Raw genomic sequence first — 26,515 nt, 5'->3', positions numbered from 1 at the left:
TTGATTTATTAATTTCATTACACAAAAAATTCCATTAGTGATATAGCCACTTACAGTGTTATATTCATTTCTCGTGTCAGATTCATTCTCTTAGTTTTCTCAATATTGAAGTTCTCTAATTTACTAGAGTGGGGAACCTGATACTTGTTGAACAATTCCTCTAACCAAGTACCATGCTTTACACACCATATGCTTGAGCATTATAAGAGTATTATCCACATTTCACAAGATTTAGTGAGGTTTTGTAACTTGCTCAAAGGAGCAACCTAGTTAAGTAACAGAATTTGTAGTTAAACCCAGATTTCTCTGTCAATTCAAAGACTTCTGATTAAGTCAGTATTGATGTTTCTCTTATTATTTTCTCATGTACTCTCTATATATTTGGAGCAACAGCTTATCCTTTCTCACTAAAGTACATAATTTTCATCCCTTGAAATAATTCACATACTTCTCTAAAATTTCTAGAAGCACTGTAGCAGTGTGATTTCCTCTTTCCACTGTTGTTAGCTTTCCTAAGGTTCTGAACCTGGAGCATTGGGCATTTTTTCTTATATGTCTCATGTCAAATACAAATCCTTTCTTATAGTAGAAATGATAAAATATCATTGAAAACTAAAATTGTCAGAATACGGGAGTTCAAAAAATAGTATCTAACTGAAAATGGAAAAGTATGATTTCTTACTATTTAATATTTTTATGAGGCATTTTTACAACTCACCTATAAATGTTTGATCTTTTAAAAGGTACAGGAAACTGTCATTGCTAAAAACAGTGCATTAGGGAAGGTGTATTGGACAATAACCCCAACTGGAATCATAATTACAGTGTTTTGCATTGCAACTATCTCTTTAAGACCTGACTTTAGATCGTCTGCAGGAAAATCTCACAAGGCTGTATGTAAGACAAGAAAGTGACAGCTTCAAACTGAGCAAGTAAGGGCAAGGTAATACATTTAGAGGAAAATTATCCAAAATTTATCAGTAGAATTCTGTTTATGGCACAGCCAATCCAGAACTTACTACTTTGAGGATTTAAAAAAATTTAAAGGCACATTTTGAGGAAAAACTTGTATTTATCGATTCCTTGCAGATCACTTCTTTGTGAACTTCAAAGCAAAAAAGTAACTTTTTAAACCAGACATCCCTTTGATTTATATGTCTGATGCCGAAACTCTTGTACATGTACTCCTGGAGGTAGACAGAGCGATCCAAGAGGTAAACAGGTATAATTGTTGAATTAGTTTCCTAGGGCTGTTATAACAGAGTGTTACAGACTAGATGGCCTAAAACAACAGACATTTACTGTCTCGGTTCTGGAGGCTAGAAATCTGAAATCAAGGTGTCAGCAGGGCGGCTTCTCAAACTCTGGGTGGCAAGTTTCCTTCCCTCTTCTGACCTGCTGGTGGTGGCTGGCAGTCGTTGGCTTTCCCTGACTTGTAACTCTATAGGTCTGGTCTCTGCCTCTGTCTTCATGTAGCATTCTCCCTGTATGTCTTCATATCATCTTCTCCCTGTGTGTATGTATGCATGTAATTTCCCCTATTTATAAGGACAGCAGTCTTCTTAGATTAGGGCCCACCCTAATGACCTTATTTTAATTTGGTTAAATCTGCAGAGACCCTATTTCCAAATAAGGTCACACTCTGAGGTACTAAGGGTTAGTACTTACACATATCTTTTTGCGGGGGACATAATTCAGCCCATAACAGGTATCTTTAAAGGAATCGAATTCCAGAACCTCAAATATTATGTTTACTTTTCCTAAAATTGATGTAAAATCTCTGAATTTTAAAGAGGAGCTCTTTCATATCTATTCTTTGTTGGATGGATGGCTATTCAACTGCTGTGGTATTTACAAGTGACTCTTAAATACAGAGAACAAACTGAGGGTGGCTGGTGGGGGAGGGGAAAATTGGTGATGGGCGTTGAGGAGGGCACTTGTTGGGATGAGTCACTGGGTGTTGTAAGTAAGCCAATTTGACAACAAACTATATTTTAAAAAAAGGAAAAAAAATGCTGTGGTATTTAGATTCCATTGTAAAGTGCTATAACATTTAAATTTTAATGGCAGTGTTTATAATCTGCTGGAAATTATATTTTTTCCAACCATTTAAGTCCATGATGAAAAACTTTAGGTATCAACTTAAAAATGTGTAAGGGAATATACCTAGTTGTAGAAAGCTACTTAAGGGAGTGTGTGAGCAAAATTTTTTGAAGACCCATTGGTCTAAAGCAGGGTTTCTCAACTTTGGGATTATTGATGTTTCAGATTAGGTAATTCTTTGTTGTGAGGAGCATGTTTTATGCATTGTAGGATGTTTAGGAGCATCCTTGGCCTCTACGCCCTAGGTGCCAGTAGCAGCTCCCCAGAGGTGACAACCAAAAGTGTCTTCAGACATTGGCAAATGTCCCCTGGGGAGCAAAATTGCTCTTGGTCATTGAAATAGAGTATAATGATCTCCTTTCAGTCAGTAATGTAGAATATATATTAGCATTTCAGACATTTGCTCATCTCAATTTTTTTAAAGCCTATTTATTTTGAGAGAGAGAGAGTGTGTGAAGAGAATGGGGGAGGGGCACAGAGAGAGGGAGACACAGAATCTGAAGCAGGCTCCAGGCTCTGAGCTGGCAGCACAGAGACCGACACAGGGCTTGAACCCATGAATCGTGAGATCATGACCTGAGCCAAAGTCAAGGGTTGACACTTAACCGACTGAGCCATCCAGGTGCCTCTGCTAATCTCAATTTTGAGATATAGCTCTAGACATGACCTAATATGACAGATTTTCAAGAGATATCACCTAAGGGTATTGATAATAATTTATTCACTAAAGTCAATAAATTTTATCCCAGTATCAAGGCATATATCCAAACAGCTATGTATAAATTGTCTGTTAACTTTTGCCCCATCTCTGTAAATTAGAAGTCCTTGCTTATATCTGAAGTCAAGAAATGGCTGTGTGGAAAGCCTCTATGTTTTGTAAAAGTTCTATTTAAAAAAAAAAAAAAAATTATTTATTTATCTTGAGAGAGAGAGACAGCAAACAGAGGAGGGGCAAAGAGAGAGGGAAACAGAGGATCCGAGGCAGGCTCTGCACTGTCAGCCCAAAGCGGGGCTCAAACTCGTGAACCATGAGATCATGATCTGAGCTGAAATTGAGAGTCAGATGCTCAACCAACTGAGCCATCCAGGCACCCCTGTTTTGTAAAAGTTCTTATTGAGGACTTTCTCTGTGTTTCCCTTGGATCATGAACCAAACAAACCAAGTTCCCACGGTTGCTCAGAGGTGAATTGGAATGCTTTCTTTCAATTATATCACAAGAGCTCTATAAAGCTTTTTGTCTTAACTGCCAAGAAGCTCTGACCCAAATTTGTGGCCCAATTACAATGTCTTCTCTTTCTTGTTTCCTAGTAAAGTTGACCCTTGAACAGTGCAAGGGTTAGGGGAGCTGACCCCTGGGCAGTAAAAAATCTGTGACTTTTGATTCCTCCAAAACTTAACTACTAATAGCCTACTGTTGACTGGAAGATTTATCAATAACAGTAGATTAACACACACTTTGTATATTGTATTATTCTATACTGTATTCTTACATAAAGTAAGCTAGAGAAAAGACTGTTATGAAAAATATTATAAGGAGGGGTGCCTGGGTGGCTCAGTCAGTTAAGTATCCGACTTTGGCTGAGGTCATGATCTTACAGTTCATGAGTTCAAGCCCCACATCAGCTCCATGGTGACAGCTTGGAGCCTGGAGCCTGCTTCAGATTCTATGTCTCCCTTTCTATCTGCCCCTCCTCTGCTTGTGTTGTCTCTCTCTCTTAAGAATAAATAAACATTAAACTACATTTTAATAAAAAAAGTATCATAAGGAAAATATATTTTACAGTACTGTATTTATTGAAAACAAAATCCACATATAAGTATACCTATGCAGTTCAAATCAGTGTTTTTCAAGAGTCAGCTGTGTATTATTTCTTCACTCAACTCTTCCCTTCATTTTATTACTTTTTTTGCTTGTTTAAATGGTTCTCAGTTATACTGAATCTGTGGCTTTTAGTGTAAGACCTTGTTTTGGAAATTTGAATACATTAAATAAATTAAGTTTATGGGTGACATAGTTTGAACTTTCAATAGCCCAACAAAAGTGTGCAAAGTCATTATACATTTTTTTCTAACGTCATTTTCTCAGTGTACTACTCTGGCCTAAAAAAGGACAATGATTTGTTGGAAATCATAAGATAATTATAATGTAGACAGAAAATGAATACCATTTTCCTCTCATGATAAAACTCTAGGGTCTCTTTTAGACTATTATACAATTCGATTTTCATTTTCTGAAAAAACAAAAACAAACACAAAAAGTGTAATTATTGATCCTAAACATAGAGATAAGCAATTACTGAAACTAGCCTAAAAACCTTAGTACCTTTTAATCAGGAACGGTGAAGGTGGAAAAGGCACTAACATTTAGCAAATAACTACACTATGCTGTGCTTTGTACTAGGTACTTTATATCATATTTAGTCCCCACAATAGTCCTATGACATAGATGATCTTGGTGCTATTTTTATCTACCAGGAACCCAAGGTTCTGAAAGAGGCAATGCACAGATAGGTTATTCACATCCCAAAATTCTTGCTCTTTACACAATGAGGCTATAAACGTTTCAGGACAATGTCTGCCTAGCACATAGTAAGCTCTGTAAGTATTACTTCCTCTTATTATGTCATCTGGGGTATAAGTAAAGATCAAAAATGTTAAATGCTGAAGTGGTATATTACATCAATTCCTGGAGGGAATAGAGAAACAAATACATTTAAAATAACCCAGGGGGGCACCTACCTGGCTCAGTCCATAGAGCATGCAACTCTTTTATTTTTTAGAGAGAGAGAGACCACATAAGCAGCAGAGAGGGGCAGAGAGAGAGAGAGAGAGAGACAGAGAGAATCTCAAGCAGGTTCCATGCTCAGTGCAGCGCTTGACCTGGGGCTCGATCCCATGACCATGGGATCATGACTTGAGCTGAAATCAAGAGTCAGACAAGAGTCAAGAGCCTGGGGGCTCAGTCAGTGAAGCATCCAACTTCAGCTCAGGTCATGACCTCATTTTTTGTGGGTTTAAGCCCTGCATCGGGCTCTGTGTTGACAGCTCAGATCCTGGACCCTGCTTCAGATTCTATTGTCTTCCTCTCTCTCTGTCTCTCCCCTGCTTGCACTCTGTCTCTCTCTCTTTCAAAAATTAAAAAAAATAAATAAAGAGTCAGACACTTAGCCAACTGAGCCACCAAGCGCCTCAGAGCATGCAACTCTTGATCTTGGGGTTATGAGTTCAAGCCCCACATTGGGCATAGAGATTACTTAATAAACAAATTAATTTTTAAAAATAGAATAAATAATCTATTTAGAATAAATGAAAATAATCTTAGTTTATGAAAACTGTCTTCTGCAAGAGTTGATATAAACTGGAAATACAAAATCAGATCATATTAAATTTAATGAATTACCCAATGAGTTACTAACAAAAATTTGAGAAGTATTCTTTACCCTACAGATAAAGTAAAGGGCAATAATACTGTGCAATTCTTGTCACCTTTGTCAGAGGTGAGAGATTAAAGTAGATGGGTCATACATCTAACCCGATGTGACAATTCTTACATGTTTGTGTTAAGACCACTGTATCATATTATCCTTTATCTTGTACATGTATATATACATTTAGATATTCCTATCTAAAGTCTCATGTCAGATATTATATTGGGATGTGGTTTGTTATAATTTTATATTTTCTTGTGTTTTTTTGCTAGTCTTAAGCATAATTACATACCTTTCCTGCAGAGAAAAACACAGTGGTTTCTTGCTTTTTTTTCTGCCTTTTAGTTCCTTGTTTTCCAGCACCCAACATAACTTGTAAGGATTTCGGTGGCAATGAAACACATTTTACTGGGAACGAAGTTGGTTTTCTCAAGCCTATATCTTGCCGAAATGTGTAAGTCCATTACTGAAGCTAAATGTTCAGATTACTTGCCTGTGTTGTATCTTGACTGCATGGTGTAAAGAGATAAAGAGCAATTTGTGGGGAAAATCCAACACTAATATAACTTTTATGTCTATGTCAGAAAACCTCTATTTTAAGTGTATTTTGTTATATAAATACAATTGACCACCAAGTAAAGCATAGTAGTTCACTATGTGGAATAAATAAAGACTGTGAATAGCCTCATGCCATGTTATTTCGGTCAGTTTATGCCACTAAATGAGTTATGAAAAATTCTGTTTTTAAAATTTGGGGGGTTTCTAGAGTGCATATAAGGGATCGTGTACCTGTAATGGTAAAAGAATGTTAACTATCAATCATTTGCATTTCAAGGGCATTTTGAAATTTTGTTTCATTCTTGGTAATAGGTATGGATGAGGAATGGTTAAACAGCATTCAAAAGTTTGGGACATTAAGACAAATGGCTTTTATTTTGTTAAGAGTGTTCTTTATTTGTTTCTAAAAATTTCTTTAAATGTTTTTATTTTTGAGAGAGAGAGAGAGAGAGACAGCACAAGTGGCTGGTGGGGGGTGGGGAGTGCAGAGAAGGAGAGAGACACAGAATCCAAATCAGGCTTCAGGCTCTGAGCTGTCAGCACAGAGCCTGATGTGGGGCTTGACTGCATGAGTCATGAAATCATGACCTGAGCTAAAGTCGGATGCTTAACTGACTGAGCCACCCAGGCGCCCCAAGAGTGTTCTTTGTTTAAAGGACTTTTAAGTTTGCCTTTTATTTTTGCTTTGGTAAAGCTAACATTGTATTCTTCTGTTTCTGCTTTGTACTAAAAACATGGTTTAGTTTCACCCATTTTTATTTAATTTTGGTGGCACTATATTTTTACCTTTGAACTGTACATTGTTTTATTTGATGGCACCTATTTGCAGTTGTATCAAGGAATAACCACTGTTATTTCTTTCTTTCCTTTTCTTTCTTTCTTTTCTTTCTTTTCTTTCTTCCTTACTGTTTGGCTATTTCTACCAGTTCTATTAGAATTCCTAGAAATTATAGTAGAGTCTTATTTTTGACCCTACTTCACTGAGTTAATGACGGGCTTTAGATTCTATCTTGCCATGTAATCCTAAGTGAATCACTTAAACTTTTTTGGGTTTAAAGATTGCTCATTAGTAAAGTAAAAATTGCTAAAAGGATTTACTTCACAAGTACTTAGATATGGTTTAGCCAAGTTTTGAATTTATAGATTGATATTTCTACCATAAAAAATCCAAATGACAATTTATTAAGCGTTGGTCCAAGATATCATAGATTATAGTATAACAACTAAGAAAATCATCTATTGAGAACAGTTAACCACTCAGGTTGGACATGGAAGTTTATATTACCTGTTATGGTAACACCACAATGGTCTGTTAATCAATTTCCAAATTAATTCTGATTTCTTTTCAGTGTCTCTGGGTAGATTAGGCTCAGTGCAACTGAGCTATACTAATCATGCTTACAAAACAGTGATGTCAGTGATAAGAAGAAATGTAATTATCAAGGAAACCAGATACTCGCAAGTATACTGGCCAACTTATTCCCCTCCTATAGTAAAATCTGCAGGTCCAAAATAGAATTCACTTAATGAGCATTGAATCAGAACAAGGGGAGTTAAATTGATGGGTAATTTTAATGATAAGTCACAAAATTAAGATCAACTCATAAGTCATTTTTCTATATCAGGATATTCAGTACATGCCTACCAAAGATCCAGCTCCTGGTCAGCTACTGAATGCTCACTGACAAATTCTTACTCATTGAGTGTTCCTTTTCCAGTTTACATATTTTCCTTCTACTCCTGTTACTCCTGTATATAATATTGATAGTTGATTAAAACTCCTATCTTAATATTGCAGATACAGTCGTTCTATAATGTATTCTCCAGCAACTAAAGTCTAGCAACCATGTCTGATTGATTACCAAGCCACACACCTATTTATACTGGCCAGCTATTTTAGCTGGAGCAGGCTAACTGCTGTAACAGATGTCTTTAGAATTTCAGTGGCTTAACGCAATAAAAGTTATTTCCCATTTACATCATGGTCCAAATGGTGTTGGCTTGGAGGTCTGGATGAGGTAAGGGGAGTGATTGTTGTTCTATGCAGCCATGCCGGAGCCTTGCTCCTTTCATCTTGTGGCTTTGCTTCCTCTAGTCCTCACAGTCCTTTCCATTCAGCCAGCAAGGGGGAAAGAGGAAAAGCAACCCCGTATAGGAGTATTTTATGGGCCAGATCTAGAAATGGCACACATCACTTGTGTCCTCATTACACTGGGCAAAACTCAGTTATGACTGCATTTAAGTTCAAGGTGGGCTAGAATATATAGCTTAGCTATACATCTGTGACCATAAGAGCAGTGTTTCAGAATAATTAGACAATGTCTGCTACGCCACCCATTTTCAGATTATTCTTTAGGATGGTTTAATATATAGATCATTGTGTTTCCAATTTCATTCCCCTTTCTAGCCAAGCTTTTTGAAAGGTATGTTCCTACAATACTTCCCTTTTATGAGTTTTTCTGTCTAATGTAAAGACAGTTTTTCTGTCTAAGCTTTTGGCCATGCTGAAATTTGCTGCTATATCAAATAGATCTTTATAATCCATATCTTAATCTTTCTACAGCATTTGGCATTCCCTTCTCTTAAAATATTTTCTTTCCTTGACTTTTGTATAAAGCACTCTTCTATTCCCTTTGACTCCTCTTCTTTTTTCTGTAAATCTTGATATCCCCAAGATTATATCCTTGGTCCTATTCTCTTTGTCATTCATTCCCCTCTTTGGCTTCTCTCACCATCTTTATGTGTATTAAAGTCCCAAACTGAATCTATCATCTTTTCCTTCAGATCATTTCCTCCTTTGTCTTAGTGTATGGCCCATGTTCTACTCCGTTTCTTAAGCTGAAACTTTGGAGTCATTCTTGACCTCTCCTTTTCCCTCATTTCCCACATTTAGCACGGTTGCTTCTGCCTTCTTAGTATTTCCCAATTTTGTTTACATTACTCTTCTAGTGCTACTGCCTAGTAGGTTATGGCTTGAGTTTCTTAAAAGCCGACTAATTTATTTCTCTACTTCTGGTCTGGTGCCCCATTCCAATGTAGATAGGACAACCACTGCCCTCAGCATAAAATCTGACATCCTTATAAGAACAGGATCTTTGGGCCATCTATCATCCCCCATCTTCCCCAAAATGTCCTAATTGTGAGTGAAATGCAAAAAATATAGGATTCTAAGCAGGAGATGGACATAATCAGATTTGATATTAAAGTAATAACTCCAGCTACTTCTCTGTTTAGTTCTTTTTTGCAGCAAATCTCCTTCAAATAGTTGTCTAATACTCCTGTACTTCAATTTTTTTCGTTCCAGGCTTTCTTAAGCCTGCTTTGTTTGGTCTTTTTCCTCTACCACATCACCAAAATTGTCCTTGCTGAGATCACATCACCAGAATTGTCCTTGCTGAACTTCTCTTGACTAAATTTGGTGGTAAATTCTCAGCCGTTACTTATGTGATCCATCAGTCACATTTGGCACAATTATCACTCTGTTCTCCTTGATACACAGTGCTGTCTTCGCTTGACTTCCAAGATATCACACTCTTCTAGTTTAACTTCTTCCTCAATGTTAGCTCTTTCTCAGTCTCCTTTCCAGCTTTTTCTCTTCTTGGTCTCTTAATATTGGAGTATATCAGGGCCCATTCTGTGAATCTTTTTTTTTTTTTTTTTGTCTATCTTTTCTTACATGGCAATATCCTGGTTTTAAATACTTGGTATATGCTTGTAACTCCCTAATTTATATCTCCAGCTCAGACTTCTTTTTCTAACTCTAGACTTGTAAATCTGTCTTTTGGACAACTCAACTTGGATGTCTGAGAAACATCTCAAACTCACATGCCCAACAATGAAATCCTGAACATCCTTCCAAGGTGTAGTCTACCCTCAGCCTTACTCAACTCAGTTAATGCTTGTTTTATCCCTCTAGTTACTTAGGACAAAATCTTTAGCTTTATTCTTACTCCTTTCTTCTTTCATAACCCAAATTGAATACATCAGGAAATCCGGATATTGTACTTCAGAATATATCCAAAATCTGATCACTTATCAGTGTTTCTTTTGCTATTACTTCAGGTCAAGCCACTATTAATTTTGATCTGGATTACAGCAAGAGCTTTCAGAGCCCTTTGTCTCTGTGGTAGTTGGAATTTGTTCAGCAATTTCATCCCTCTCAATCACTATTAACTGGGCAATGTATACTTTCCACTCTATTGATTTGGGGCTTGACCCTGTGATTGTATTTGGCCGGTGTAATGCTAGCCAGTATGAAACAAGCAGAGGCTTAAATGTGCTTGTGAGTTTTCGCTTTTGTCTTGAACCTTGGTGACATGCTCTGAAGAGAACTTGCCCCAGGTAGATGCTATACCTTCAGCCTGGGCCCTAGAAAAACTTAAGAGGAACTAATTTGAACTGATTTGAACTAGCCTGGATTTAAACTGAGCCAAACTTTAGCCTGAAGCAACATCTCCTGGCTGAACTCACTCTACATCAGCTGAACCACAGCCAGCTGCAGTCTACAAGTATGAGAACAATTCCTTGTTGTAAGCCACAGAGATTTAGTGTGGTTTGTTATACAATGTTATTGTGACAGTAACTCACAAGTACTCCCCTACAGTCAGTTTTCAGCACAGCAGCTAGAGTAATTATTGTAAAATCAAAATCAGATCATACCACATGTTTACTTAACATGCTATAGTAGCTTCCCATATCTTTCAAAGTAAAAACCAAAGTCTTTACAATGGTATTCAGGGCCATACATGATTTGCCATTTTTGCCCCTTGTTATCCCTCTGACCTCAGCTCCTACTCTTCTGTTCTCTAATTCTGTTCCTACTATACTGGCCTCCTTTATAGTCTTCAAACATGTCAGGTATGCTGTCCTTACCACAGTGGTTACTTTTGCCTGGGGCTCTCTTCCCTTCCAGGTGTGGTGTGGCTCACTAACTCACTGACTTCCCTCAGGTCTTTGTGCATATGACCCCTTCTCAATGACGCCTACTCTTATTACCCTGTTTATATCTTATATCACCCTTGTCTGTATCCCTGGCATTCTGAATTCCCTAAATGCCCTGCTCCACTTCTTTTTTCCATAGCATTTATGACTTTCTAACATAATATACGGTTTACTTTTAAAATACATTTATTTTTACTGCTTGCTGCCTGTAGATTGAAAGCTCTCTAGGGGCAAGGATCTTTGTTTCTTTTGTTTATTAATATATCCCAATAGCCCAGCATAATGCCTGGCATGCAGTAACCACCCAAAAGGCATTAAGTAAATGAATGAATGGATGAACAAATTAACAAATAAGTATTAATTAATAGTTTTACTTCCTGAAATGTCTACATGTTGAGAATGGATGTATATAACACTCAGGTTCTAATTTTGTACAGAAATGGCTATTCATACAAAGTGGCAGTTGCACTATCTCTTTTTCTTGGATGGTTGGGAGCCGATCGGTTTTACCTTGGATACCCTGCCTTGGGTGAGTATGTTTCATCAAAAAAAAAAAAAAAAAAAAAAATCCTTGTGAAACCTGTACGGTAGGTAAATGTATGTATTCTTATAGATTAAATCTCTGCATACTATTAATAGTTACAAGTTCCAACTAACTGGAGTTGAATAGTTAATGTTCTGTGAATATAGAGCTAGCTCTACAATTCAGCTTGGGTAAGAAATATTGACCTCTCCTGTATTTTCATCTTTTTGAAAACACACAAAATAGTATAGGTACTTCCTGTCATTGCTAGTGCTGAGCAACATGGTAGACATTTAATAAATCTTTTATGAATAAATGCATATCCCTTCTATCCCTCTAAAAATATTTGCCTTCTACCTGAACCTCTGTCAGTGTTCCCTTGAGAATAGAAACGACTTCTTTTCAGGAGACATTGGGATTGCAACTCCAGCTACCGGCATGAGCTGGTGTAGAACCTGACTTTTAGTACCCTTAGCATCCCCCTTATATGTTCCTTATAGCTGTAATCTTCGCATTTACCCTAGTTACTAATGCTTATGCAAACTGTATACATTTGATGATAGCTTTTGTTTGAACAATACTTTTATATACCTACCCTTATTTAAACCTTACAGCTCTCAGACTTTATCAACCTCTTTAAATCTTCTTTACCAGGTAGGGAAATTGTCACCAGAGAGGTTAAGGGATTTACTTACTCTAGAGGCCTTGCTTTATTCTGTGACACATTTGTTGTTATCATCCTTGTTTTATGGATAGGGAAATTGTCATGAGATTAAGAGATTTACCCAAGGACGCTCAGCTAGTGACCTGAATTTGAACCTAAATTTTCTGGCCCAAGAGATCATACTTTATTTACTGTAGTACTCTGATTCTTTATTAGCCCTGAACTGAGAAAAATTTAAAGTGTCTGAATGCTCTACTTTCCAGCTAGCAAGGCTAATCTTATTCTTTCCATGTTGCTACCCACCAGAGATCAAAGAGGAATCTTTACTGTGGTGTTAGTGGGAAGTATGTTTCTGATAGCCTTACTTGGAACTGGACAAATTTGTCCAGTTAATAGACATGTATTCAACATTCACTACCTGTTAAGTAAGTGCGTGCTCTGGAAATAATGATGAAGATCACAGTTCTCATTGGCTAAGACCATATAAAATCATATAATCTTCATAGAAGGCCTCAGAGTTGTTAAAATAACAACCCTTTAGCCTAACTTTCTTTTTAGATGATGGATGGACAGATGGATGGACAAAAGGAAGGATGGATAGTTGGACAGAGAAACTAGATTCATAATGAGAAAGTAAAATGATATGGTGATGGTAAGAATACACCTGAAGCCTTCTGCCTTTATCCTTGTATTTTCTTTGCTTTTTTTTTTAAGTTTATTTATTTTGAGAGAGAGAGAGGACGAGCTAGAGAGGGGCAGAGAGAGAAGGGGACAGAGGATCTGAAGCAGGCAGTATGCTGACAGCAAAGAGCCTCATGCAGGGCTCGAACTCATGAACTGGGAGATCATGACCTCAGCCAAAGTTAGGTGCTTAGCTGACTGAGACACCCGGGTGCCCCCTCCTTGTATTTCCTTCTATGTTTTCTTTAAAAAAAAAAAAAAAAAAAAGTTTAAAATTTTTATTTATTTATTTTTGAGAGAGAGAGAGTACATGTGCAAGCATGAGCAGTGGAGAGGGAGAGAGAGAATCCCAAGCAGGCTCCATGTTGTCAACACAGAGCCCAATGTGGGGCAACACAGGGCTCGATCTCACCAACTGTGAGATCATGACCTGAGCTGAAACCAAGAGTCGGACGCTTAACCAACTGAGCCACCCATGTGCCTGTCTTCTATGTTGTCTTTAAGAAGATGAAATTGTATAGGACTACCTGGGTGGTTCAGTCAATTAAGCATCTCTTGGTTTCGGCTCAGGTCATGATCTCACGGTGAGTTCAAGCCCTGCATTGGACTCTGTGCTGACAGCACAGAGCATGCTTGGGATTCTCTCTTTCCCTCTCTCTCTGGTCCTCCCCCACTCGCTCTCTCTCAAAATAAATAAACTTTCAAAAAAAACTTTTTTAAAAAGACAAAATTATATATATATATTTTGTAAAGATTTCTAACTTTCAGAAAGTTTTTAAAAAGTTAGAAGGGAAGGAGAAACGCTGTTCTTTACAACAGTTTATTCTGTGATGATTTCGAAGTCTATTTTAAATTTTAAATATTTGGCCTAACGAGTGACTTTTTGGTTTTTTGTGATGTGTGTTGGATGAGCTGTCATGTCATATGTGTAAGTTAATGTTTTTTTCTTACTGCAGCACATAATAATATGTTGGTATGTATATTGTGAATTTTTCTTCCTGCAAAGGAAAATTCTAGGTAAACCTCCGTATAAAGCTCTGTATAGTGAATATTAGTTTCCTGCCAGGAGCTGCCTTTCTCTGTCCACTGCTCTTCCAATCTATTATTAGGTCAGTCAAAGAGAACCTTTCCATTGGAGGCTGAGATTCCATAAACTTGCAGGTGTAATTTTTTTTTAATTTATTTGTTTTTGAGAGAGAGAGAGAGTGAGAGAGAGTGAGCAGAGGAGGGGCAGAGAGAAAGGGAGAGAGAATTCTAAGCCAACTTCACACTGTCAGCACAGAGCCTGATGCAGGGCTCCGTCCCACAACCCTGGGATCATGACCTGAGCTGAAATCAAGAGCCAGATGTTCAACCGACTGAGCCACCCAGGCACCCTGCGAGTGTAATTTTTAACATTCGATGTTATGCTTCAGCGTAAAAGGTTTTTTTTTAATCTTTAAATAACTTACTTTATTATCACAACAATTTTTGTGTGTTCATTAGTTCAACAAATATTTTGACTGTTGGCTTAAGATAGAACTTTCTCAAGATTGTTGTCTGTCACTTCTTATTCGTCTGCTTTTCAGCTTCTGAGTTTTTGTTGTTATTGTCTTATCTTTTATTTTCTTTATTCTATTGGGTTTTTGGACTTTAAAAATTCCTTGCCATCTTTTAGTGGGATCTTGGAGAGGAGCTAAGTGGGCATGTCAAATTCATGATCTTTAACTGAAAATCCTCTTATCTCTGTAAGCATTCAAACATTTTTATTGTATCTTACTTGCATTTAAGCTGTCTTAATGTTAAGGATTTTGATATGTTTTATCAACTAATCTAATCTAATATGTAAAGTAATAATGTTTTTGAATTTTAAAATATTAAATGTTTTTAAATTAAATTTTAATTTTTACTAAGAATCCATGGTTAAAGATTTTTGGTATTTTTGAATAAAATGACTACCATTAAAAAAAATTCTTAACTGTATAGTATGTTGACTGACATGAAAATAGTTATAGATAAAGTCTAAAATTATATTTTTCTTATAATCTTATTTAATTTTCATGGTTATAAAAAGCAGTGGTAGCTTTTTAAAATACTTCCTCAATACCATTTATGATCATTGGAATTTTATTTTATTTTATTTCATTTTATTTTATTTTATTTTTTTAATTTAATGTTTGTTTATTTTTGAGAGACTGAGAGAGACAGAGTGTGAGTAGGGGAGGGGCAGAGAGAGAGAGAGAAAGACACAGAATCTGAAAAGGCTCCAGGCTCTGAGTTGTCAGCACAGAGCCCGACGCGGGGCTCGAACTCACAAGCTGTGAGATTATGACCTGAGCTGAAGTCGGACGCTCAACCGACTGAGCCACCCAGGTGCCCCAATCATTGGAATTTTATAAGACAGAATAAATAATGTAAATCATGCAATATGAAATCTGCTTTTACTAAGTAATTTAGTGTTAAATGTGATACTTCATTATATAAATTTTACTTCAAGAATAGACAAGGGAAATTTGTTGTGGGGGTGAGCTTGAGTAAAATTTCATAAGATCTAAAAATTCATTTAAGGAAAATTTTCAGATATTTCAAATTCCTTTTTAGCTCATGACTAACTTTATGTATAGCTTTATTATCTTTAATTGATTTATTCCTCAGTATACCAGTGCTACATTAGCTGGAAACTTTTTTTTTATAATGAAACCTTAGTTTTTATTTTTATTTATTTATTTATTTATTTATTTATTTATTTTTTATTTTAGAGAGAGAGAGAGCAGGAGCAGAGAGAGGCAGAGGAAGAGAGAGAGAGAAAATCTTAAGCAGGCTCCACACTCAACTCCAAGCTCAATGCTGGGCCGGGCTTGATCCCACAATCTTGGGATCATAACCTGAGCCAAAATCAAAAGTCAGATGCTCAACCGACTGAGCCACCCAGGCACCCTGAAATCTTATTTTTCTAATAGCATTCTGTCTTTGTATTCTTAATTGTTTTTAATGTTTATTTCTTTTGAGAGAGAGAGGGTGTGAGCAGGGGAGGGACAGAGAGAGGGAGACAGAATTCAGAGCAGGCTCCAGGCTATCAGCACAGAGCCTGATGCAGGGCTCGAACGCACGGACCGCGAAAACATGACCTGTGCCAAAGTCGGATGCCTAACCGACTGAGCCACCCAGGTGCCCCATCTGTCTTTGTATTCTTAACTGTAACATCTGTCATTTTTTATATGGAATAACTAGCATATTTTGTTTTGCCCATCTGTAGCATTAAACTGTTATGGATTCTCAAAGATAATAGCTCTTTTGAAGCAGTTAACAGGAGAGATACTCTTTTCACAGTGGTATTCCTTTTAAAATGTAAATGTTTTCTTATTATGAGAATAACAAAGTGTCTTTAAGCCCAAATCTTAAAAATCTTTGCTTAATTATTCCTTTTTTTTTTTTTTTTTTTTTTAATTTGAAGTTACCAGTCTGGACTAGTATATAATATCCACAGATCATAGGACAAATAAAGGGATTTGTAGGTTAGATTGTTCTAAGATTTGAAAACTCTCTTTTATAGGTACAGACACAAAAAGAATAATGATAGCTAATTACCAAATCATTATAGAACACCTGTGGTTTGGCAAATAGCAACTTCAATACGAAATAATCTGCATTCTGTAAAACAGTTATGCAGAGAGCAGTGTTTGCAAGACTCAACCCGTAGTAAAAGAAAAAATACCAAAAATGTTCTTAAATACTCAAAATTAATTTCTGTTCTTTTTATTTTATACCCAAATCCTTTTATTGCATTCGTGTTTTTAAAATATAATATTTGGGTTACTAAAGTATAAATAAAATACACTCAACATGAGTTTTATGAATATAATTTGTCAGCATAATCTTTTTGAAAGAATATAATGGTAATGGTTCAGGATAAAAATGGATCCTTCTTGATGAGAAACACTTTTATTTGGAATTTTAAAATAGTTTTTAAAATCTAAAATTGATACTCCTTTTCACAATAAGAAATTAGTAAATAAGGTCTGCACAAAGAGACCTAACACTTTTTTTATTTGGGGGAAAAAAGGCAATCAAGTTTTGGTAGTTCACAGATACTTAAAAAACTGGTATTATGCTCAAAATAATGAAATCTACAAGAGTAACAGTTTGTATTGATTTTGATAACTGCTGTTTAGAATATATGCTACTTTGTGTTCTGATCAGCGTTTGGTTGCAAATAAGATAATTTACTATTGATATAGTTTGTTCCTTCAGTAATCACATTGACTAGGCATGGGAATGACACAGCACTGATTTCCAGTTGCTCACGAAAGGATAGGAGAAGACAGATAAATAAGAATATATAATAAGTCATACCATGGGCTATGTGCTATGCTGAAAGTTCAGGGCAGGGCTGGGAGCATCTAGGAATAGTATTAAATTCATCCTGGCGGCATCAGAGAAGACTTTCTAGAGGTTTCAACCAACTCTTAGAGCTAGATGATTGGGAATAGAAGGTGTGCAGAGGAGGACTCAAGGCAGAGAGTAGTGCAGCACATATAAATGCAGAGATGAATGAGAAAACTATGAGTGCACAGCACATTGGAAGAGAACTTTGGGTAGTTTGGTAGTAACATAGGCAGAAGGAATTTACAAGATATGAGACTAGGTTAGATGATCCTATTATAAAGAACGTAGGGGCACCTGGGTAGCTCAGTTGGTTGTGTCCGACTTCGGCTCAGGTCATAATCTCACTGCCCGTGAGTTTGAACCCCACGTCGGGCTCTGTGCTGACAGCTCAGAGCCTGGAGCCTGTTTCAGATTCTGTGTCTCCCTCTGTCTCTGCCCCTCCCCCACCCATGCGCGCGCGCTCTCTCTCTTTGTCAAAAATAAATAAACATTTTAAAAAATGTAGATTTATGCTGTATACATTTCTCAATTGATAATAATCGTAGTGGTAACAGAAGTAATGACTGGGCTAACATTTCAGATGTTTGCCATGTGTCATGTATTAATCTGAGTCTTTACTTTTTCTCATTATCTCTTTTAACCTTCAGTGTCCTTCCTATCTTATTTTCATAAAATATTTTTATATTTGGAAAACTAAAGTTTAAAGTAGCAGTATTAGCAATTTCCTTTAGTAAACTTAACCCTTGTGTTAAATTTACAGAAATAGATGAACCATAGTTAATATTATAGGTTTGGATTTGAAGTGAAACAAGATGTAAATCACTGTAATGATTTTAAACTTTCTTTTTATTTTTAATTTTTTTTAATGTTTTTTTCTGAAAGAGAGAGAGAGACAGAGCACGAGTGGGGGAGTGGCAGAGAGAGGGAGACACAGAATCTGAAGCAGGCTCCAGGTTCTGAGCTGTCAGCACAGAGCCCGACACGGGGCTCAAACCCACAAACCGCGAGATAATGACCTGAGCTAAAGTTGGATGCTTAACTGACTGAGCCACCCAGGTGCCCTTGTGATGATTTTAAACTTTCAAAAAAATTTTTTTTAATAGTTAACTTAGTTCCTTAATTTTTAAAGCAGCTTTATTGAGGTATACATGACATACATTAAAATGCACATACCTTGGTTGGCTCAGTCAGTTAAGCGTCTGGTTAAGCATCCAACTCTTGGTTTCGCTCAGGTCGCGATTTCACAGTAGGTAAGAATGAGCCCCATGTTAGGCTCTGCACTGACAGCATGGAGCCTGCTTGGGATTCTCTCTCTCTCTCTCTCTCTCTCTCTCTCTCTCTCTCTCTTTGTCTCTCTGTCTCTCTTGCTCTCTGCCCCTCTTCCCACTCTCTCTCTCTCAAATAAATTAACATTAAAAATGCACATATCTTAAATGTACAGTTTGATAAGTTAGACATATGTGTACACCTTTGAAACAATCCCCCATAATCAAGATAATGACCATATATGTCACTACCCAGGGCATCCTCATGCCCATTTGTAATCTCTGGCCCCTCTTGTCCTGCTCTTTACCAAGCAAACATTCATCTGCTTTCTGTTGCTGTAGGTTAGTTTGCAGATATTTTAAATACTTAAGTATCATATTGGATCTGTTCTATAGTTTCTTTATTTTTTTTGCATATATCCTTTTATTTTTTTAATTAAAAGAAATTTTTTTTAATTTACATCCAAATTAGTTAGCATAGAGTGCAACAATGATTTCAGGAGTAGATTCCTTAGTGCCCCTCACCCATTTAGCCCATTCCCCCTCCCACAACCCCTCCAGCAACCCTCAGTTTGTTCTCCATATTTATGAGTCTCTTCTGTTTTGTCCCCCTCCCTGTTTTTATATTATTTTCGTTCCCCTTCCCTTATGTTCATCTGTTTTGTCTCTTAAAGTCCTCATATGTGTGAAGTCATATGATTTTTGTCTTTCTCTGACTAATTTCACTTAGCATAATACCCTCCATTTCCATCCACGTAGTTGTAAATGGTAAGATTTCATTCTTTTTGATTGCTGTGTAATACTCCATTGTATATATATATATACCACATCTTCTTTATCCATTCATCCATCGATGGACATTTGGGCTCTTTGCATACTTTGGCTTGCACACAATGTCGTGTGGCTTACACACACACATATTTCCATACACAATGTTGATAGTGCTGCTATAAACAGTGGGGTGCATGTGTCTCTTCAAAACAGCACACCTGTATCCCTTGGATAAATGCCTAGTAGTGCAATTGCAGGGTCGTAGGGTAGTTCTATTTTTAGTTTTTTGAGGAACCTCCATACTGTTTTCCAGAGTGGCTGCACCAGCTTGCATTGCCATGTTCTATAGTTTCTTTAAGTGTGTTACTTTAGAAGTAGGTGACACTCACCAAAGTTTCAAACACACATATCATTCCCTTATCTAATACTTTATCTGAACAGGAACCTCTCATGTTCATTCTTCTGAAGAACCCTTAAGTAGGGATTCAGCAGCAGAATATCAAGATTTTCATGAACTCATTATCATTCTCTCTTTTGAGTGTTGTCCCATCACTTTGCCAATAAATATATTTTACATCATTGTTTTAAACAGCTGCATAATACTCTCTCCTATTACTAGGTGTACCTTGACTTTCTGAGGCAGTTCCTCCCTGTTAAACATTTAGATTGTTTCTAGTTTTTTGATAGTCATAAAAGAAATATTTATCAGACTTTTACTGTCTGTCAGGTACTGTTCAAGGAATCGATAAGGACTCTGCCTTTAGGAATTTACATGGCAGTGGAAGAAAGAGAATGAATGAAAACCAACAAATGAGGCCGTTACAGACTTTTAATTGGCACCAAGAAGGCAATAAATAAGGGAAATGTGGCAGGAAGCAGCATGCAGCTTTAGACAGGCAGGTTAGGAAGACTGCTCTGAAGAAGTCGCCTGAGAAATGACAAGAGCTACAGAATATTGTTGGAAGAAGTCATGACAAGAGTAGAGGATCTGACATGGTTATGTTTTCTTCATAGAGTAGCAATTAATTAAAGAGAAACTTTTCTCGGACCATTCTTGACATTAATCTTTTTATAAGAAAATTAAAAGAAAGGAACCTCTATGGTATTTCCAAATTTACACTAAAATGCTACATGAAGAGGGACGCATTTCAGAAATTTAATGAATGAGTGAATGGATAAAATATACCAAGTCAGTGGATCAAGTTCCCTGGGCAACTATAATAAAACATAACTAATGAGTAAAATAATTTAAGGAGTTGTTATATAAGATAATGGCTAAAAAGTTAGAGGCCTTTAGGAAACAGAAAAGCTGAGACCATTTATCCATTCATGTAACAAATATTGAACATCCTCCCTGTGATATGATGTAATGCTGTAGGTACTAAGGACACAAGAGTAAATAAAACAGATAAAAGACCGTCCTTTGATGGGACTTCCATGAGACAAAGACGGAACATAACAACTGTTTTGAAGAAAACTAAAAGCATAATTTTATATAATCTATATATTTTAGTAGTTTTAAAATTATTTCCAACATGTGTTATTTTAGTACTTAAACATTATTCTGCTGTATGTCCAATTGTCTAATACTAAAAAGGGAGAAATAATCATGTAATGTACCTACATATTTCAGTCTTATTTGTGTATTTCCAAATTGTGTGCAGGAGGTGATCTCATCCACTCTTGTGATTTTAGCTGGCATCTATTTGTAGTTGATACTTAGAACTACCCTTTCACGAAAAGTCTTGTTTCCTACCATTTTTATATCTCAAATGCAATGTCTGGAAAGCAATTTAAGTTTAAATATAGAAGAGAGATTACTCATCCCACCCCCACCCCCAATCTGCCTCCTCTATTTCATCATCATGTTTTGTGTAATATCGTTGTGTATGTCCTAGATTCTATGCTCTGTTATTATCTGTTTTAGTACCTTAGTTCTAAGGTTGGGACTGAAGGCAGAAGTGTATATAGTACACAGAATTATTGATTTTGAGTATAGTATTAATAATCATGAGATGCTTAGAAAAAAAGTATAGGATAATTATAAGATAATTAAGTATAGGATAAAGATAATTGTGTTGCTAATAAAATTTTGCAATTTAACTATAAGATTAATGTTTTTTCCTGGTTATTTTTTCTGTGCCTTGATAATCTTTATTTATTTGAACTTTCTATTGTAAATGTGTATTAAAACTTGGATCACATATGTATTAAGTCTAAATAAATAAATAAGGGTTTTAGGACTAAAAGATGTTCTATAATTCTGGTGTACTGAGATTTAAAGATTTATTTCTTTAGACCTTTTCTCTTAAGAAATTTTGTGAGATTACACTGAGGTGGGTTTTTTTTTTTTTTTTTTTTTTGAGCTTATTTATTTATTTTGAGAGGAAGGAAGAGAGAAAAAGTGCGAGTGAGGTAGGGGCAGAGAGAGAGGGAGAGAGAGAGAATCCCAAGTAGGCCCTGCACTGTCAGTGCAGAGCCTGATGCAGGGCTCGAACTCACAAACCATGAGACCATGACCTGAGCCAAAGTCACTTAACCAACTGAGCCACTCAGGCAGGCATCCATACACTGAATTCTTATTTAACTTTATAATATTTATTTAGGTGAACTAATCATTTTTTGTGTCTTTTTTATATAGACAGTCCTTTAAACTTTTCTCATATTTGCAGGTGAAGATTTGATTTTTTAAAGTGTTAATTTTATATTCTTGATATAAAGAGTTTGTGGTACAGTATACCTAACGGTTTGTTGGAAAACAAAAATTAATAGTTATAAGACTTTCCGAGTTTTAAATGAATTTATCTTCTTTTCTAGGTTTGTTAAAGTTTTGCACTGTTGGATTTTGTGGAATTGGGAGCCTAATTGATTTCATTCTTATTTCAATGCAGGTAAGTTAGTTTCAATCTAGAAGATGAACTACTTTTACATTCAAACTGTGATCTGTGATCTTTTCCTGGTATATTTTAGATATATTAGAAAGCACACTTTATCTCTTAACTCAGGCAAAAACACCCTGTGGGGCAAAGTATCCCCTGATGAGAACTGAAACTTCCCCCTCGAGCAATAAGAACTGCCCTGAACCAGCAAGACCCCACAGGATTGATCCCCAGACAGTGATCAACCTGACCTTTGCTGCCCCACCTTCATGTAACCACCCACCTTTGACCCACATTTTTGTGATAGAAATCTACAAATATTTCCAGCATTTTGAGAACCTAGTCCATCGTCTTACCAATGTTAGCCTCACTGAAATAAATTCCTTTCTTGTTTCAAAAAAACAAAAAACAAAAACTAAGAATGAGTATATTAGAAAGCAGTTAGGAATACTTTTTCAGTTTTTCTTTAGATACTAGATCTCAGGGATCATAGCTATGTTTCCAAGTAGCATTTCCCAACCTGTGTTCTATCAGTTCGTAGTTCTAAAAGACGTAAGAACTTCATAAAGAAAGGATTCAGTGCTCAAATATGATTTGTAAATGTGAATTCAACTGAGATTTCTTTACCAGATAACTTCTAAGAGCCTTTATAATTTGTATTATGAATCTCTAATAGGGATTAAGATTATTTCTTGGATTTATTATTTATTTTCCTGGATGGTCACAGCCACATTGTCAATTATTATAATAGAATATTGATGGGGATCTGATATTTGCATATGAACATATATAGGCAGAAACAATGTTTGTGGTTTGTTTTTTTTTTAATGGACAGGCACTGTATATTAGTATTCTCTTGGTTGTAAATTACAGAAATTGAAATCCAGCTAGCTTAAACCAGAAAGAAAAAAGCAATGTCCAGGAGGTCTGTAGAAAATCTAGGAATGAAAAGAAAGAAAGAAAGAAAGAGAGAGAGAGAGAGAGAGAGAGAGAGAGAAAGAAAGAAAGAAAGAAAGAAAGAAAGAAAGAAAGAAAGAAAGAAAGAAAGAAAGAAAGAAAGAAAGAAAAAAGAAAATCTAGGAATGGGTTGGTCTTGGGCAAGACTAAATCCATAGGATCAAATGATGTATTTGGGGACTCCCCTGACACTCATCTCTGCTTCTCTGTGTTAACCTCATTTTCTCCTGCTGCACTGGTGTGGAGGCAGGCAAGTTTGTGAAATGCTATCCTGTAGCATTTAAAAGGGCCACCAGATGTTTTACATTAAATTACACTGAACTGGTGGTGGTTAACTCATGAGGATTCTTAAATTAGAGAAGGAGATAAATTTATCACAACAAATGTCACAAAACAGCATTTCAGTACGCATTTATGGAGCACCTAATGTCTTCAGCAAGTGTGTCATTATGTATGTAGAGCATCATCAGTTTTGGTCTTCTTTCTCATACAATATTTCCACTCCTCAATTCTGTCTGCTTCATGTTAATCCTTATGTTTTAAAAGAAAGTCAAAATCCAGGAGATTTTGGTAGCATACTGTGAGGAGGGTACCATACTGTGAGGAGGAGGCAGCATATGGACCAATAAGATACCAGAATTAAACAAGGAAAATATTTGGTTTCAAAGTTGGAATTTTCCTGTCTTTATTCATAAACATATGCCTAACCAAATATCCTGCCTTCTCTGACTGTGGGACAGGCAAGCAGGCATGAAGAGGCTAAGGTACTTGTGCACATATGCTTGGAAATGGATTTCTCACTTCAAATGAGGATCCAAGGAACTTAATGTATTATTGGGATTCTTTAAGATATCCATAATTCAATATCTTTGAAACCCATTAGGTAATATTTTCACACTAGGTTCTTTCTTTGGTGACGTCATTGCTTTATAGCTTTATTTATATCAGATTATGGAGTTTTTTGATTCAGCTACTGCTTTCTGGTACATGAATGCCTGAACCTTTGAGAACAAATAGTTTGTTTCTTAAAGATCTTGAATTAAAACTATCGCATTAAGAAATATTGAGGCAGAATTAGAGTGTTTGAATTTCTGCAATAAATTTCTCTAAGTAAGGCATGTTAATAGGTATTGCCACTTTAGTTTTAGGCCGCTTTCAGATTGGAGAAAATATAAGTTTTCAAATGTAGCCAAAATAGGAGATATAGCCTTATTCTACATGACATTTAATATACTTAACATGTGATGTTGACTGCTTTAGTTTTTAAGGATTATTTTTTCAGCAAATCAAATGTTTTTAGTATAAATATTATAAACTATGTTAATGTTTTTGTCCCAAATATATTTTTTCCAATTTCTCATAGACCTTTTACATTTGTCCATCATCTTTTTGTTTATTGTTTTTTCTCAGTCTCTCCATCCTGGTTTTTTTTTTTTTTTTTTTTCTTTTTGCCATTAAATATTGTTCCCCAGTGAATAGCAATGTTTTTCTATTGGGCTGTGATCCCAGAAACATATTGTGCATGAACTCAAGACCTATAAAAACATACTTGCTTCACAGTGTTTATAACAAAAATCTAGGAAAATCCTCTTTAAAAATATAGGTCTAGTTATTTCAACTTTGAACCAAAATAATATAAAGTATAATGTATATATTGCTAAAGTAAGCTTTACATGTCACTGTATTTACTGAAAATACTTTAATGAGTTTATGTAATAAACTTTTGAAGTTTCTTCTTTTTCTGTTCTTAAAAAGTATGGAAATGGCAGTGTGAATTAATAGTATGAAATAATACATAGAATTAATTCAGCTCTTTTGTGCATTCAACAAAAATCTAAATCAGTGATATGTGTGTAGCATAGTCTTTCAGTTATAAGTAGCTGTTGTATATAATTACAATATATATATAGTTATTTATAAGGCAGTTCTGAGGATTTTAAAATAAACATTCTTTTGTGCTTGTACATTTTTATATGTATGTCATGATGGATAGATTAGGCATTTAATTTTTTTATCAGAATAAGTATGAAAATATTTTGATTTCATTTAAACTTCTTTCCTTACTTACACAATTTGGACATTTTTAACAATACCAAAACCACTGATGTGGACTGTGCCAAACAAAAAGAAAAGAATGTTTCCTCTCTTAAGTGGAGACAAGATGGCCGCAAATCAGAAAGACGGGGATGGGTAGAGGGAAAATGGAAATATGAGTTGGAATGTAGAAAGTTGTTGGAAGAAAGTACATCAGTGGTGCTTTGTGACACTTTAAAAAATTCTATGCATCATGGAAGAAATTACTTTCATTTTTATTCCTATTAGCATTACAGAGTATATCTCCTTAAGGGACTAGTAAACTATGTAAATAGTAGAAATTCACAAAAGCAGTATAATTTCAAGACATTAATTAATTTTAAAAATTTATAAAATATCTTGTTAGTTTGGCATTTAATATAGATAATGTTTTTTTTAGCACTGCATTATATATTGTTTCTGTGTTATTTTTTTTTAACTTTCAAACACCAGGTTTGACTTTTCACTCATAAATTTCTTTAGAAAAAAAGAAAAGTTTTTGGGGCACCTGGCTGGCTCAGTCTGTTAAGTGTCCGACTTCAGCCCAGGTCATGATCTTGCAGTTCATGAGTTCAAGCCCTGCGTCTGGCTCTGCACTGACAGTGTGGAACCTGCTTCAGATATTCTCTCTCTCTCTCTCTCTCTCTCTCTCCCCCCCCCCTTCCCCCATCACCCCCAAAATAAACAAACATTTAAAAAAGAAAAAAAGTTTTTAAAATTCCCTATAGCACTGGTAGTTTGCTAAACCAAGAGTACGCCATCAGAAGTTTTGGCTGATTTGAACTGAATGCAGTACACCCTGTGAAAAGTGTGGCTGTGTACGAATTATGGGGAAAGTGAGAAGCTAAAAAAGATAGTTTTTAAAAGTGCTTTTTTTTTTCTTTAGGCCCTTAAAGCTCTAAATTTCCTGGTGTCACTTGAGAGGTAATAAAATAAAATTGGATACGATAAACTATAAATAGTAGGTTTTATGCCATCAGTGAAAACAGGTTTAGTGAGTACCAGTTAGGTATAATAAGTTGAGGTCCTGCGCTAGAGAAACTTATACTCTATCCCCAAAGTGGTCTGATAATAAGATCCCACTTATCAGAAATAAAATGTTTCCTTGAGAACTGCAGGCTTAAAAAAAAATGAGTTATCTTGATTTTATCTTGTTTAAATTCTTTGAATTTTACTAAAAATTTTAAAAACCTATGTTTTTCAGTGTAGAACATAAGCAAGGCTTAGGTTGTAGGTTCACTTCTGTGTAAGCCAGTTTGTTTTGTCCAATGCCTAGCCTACATCCTTGCCCTGGGACACACATACT

General features: G+C 35.8%; 1 protein-coding gene across 3 annotated transcripts in view; it reads left to right on the top strand.

The window, feature by feature from the left end:
- TM2D1 (TM2 domain containing 1) overlaps window positions 1-26,515 on the top strand; it is an 85,109-nt gene that overhangs the window by 9,546 nt on the left and 49,048 nt on the right. For all 3 annotated transcript variants that reach the window (XM_045477621.1, XM_045477619.1, XM_045477620.1), the window contains exons 3-5: window positions 5,878-5,986; window positions 11,469-11,560; window positions 22,118-22,191. In XM_045477621.1, coding sequence (XP_045333577.1) covers window positions 5,878-5,986; window positions 11,469-11,560; window positions 22,118-22,191 — 275 coding nt within the window. The remainder of the gene's footprint in view (window positions 1-5,877; window positions 5,987-11,468; window positions 11,561-22,117; window positions 22,192-26,515) is intronic.

Source organism: Leopardus geoffroyi, chromosome C1 (assembly GCF_018350155.1).
Source record: "Leopardus geoffroyi isolate Oge1 chromosome C1, O.geoffroyi_Oge1_pat1.0, whole genome shotgun sequence".
Lineage (NCBI taxonomy): Eukaryota > Metazoa > Chordata > Mammalia > Carnivora > Felidae > Leopardus > Leopardus geoffroyi.
This window is presented reverse-complemented; position numbering and strand designations above follow the sequence as displayed.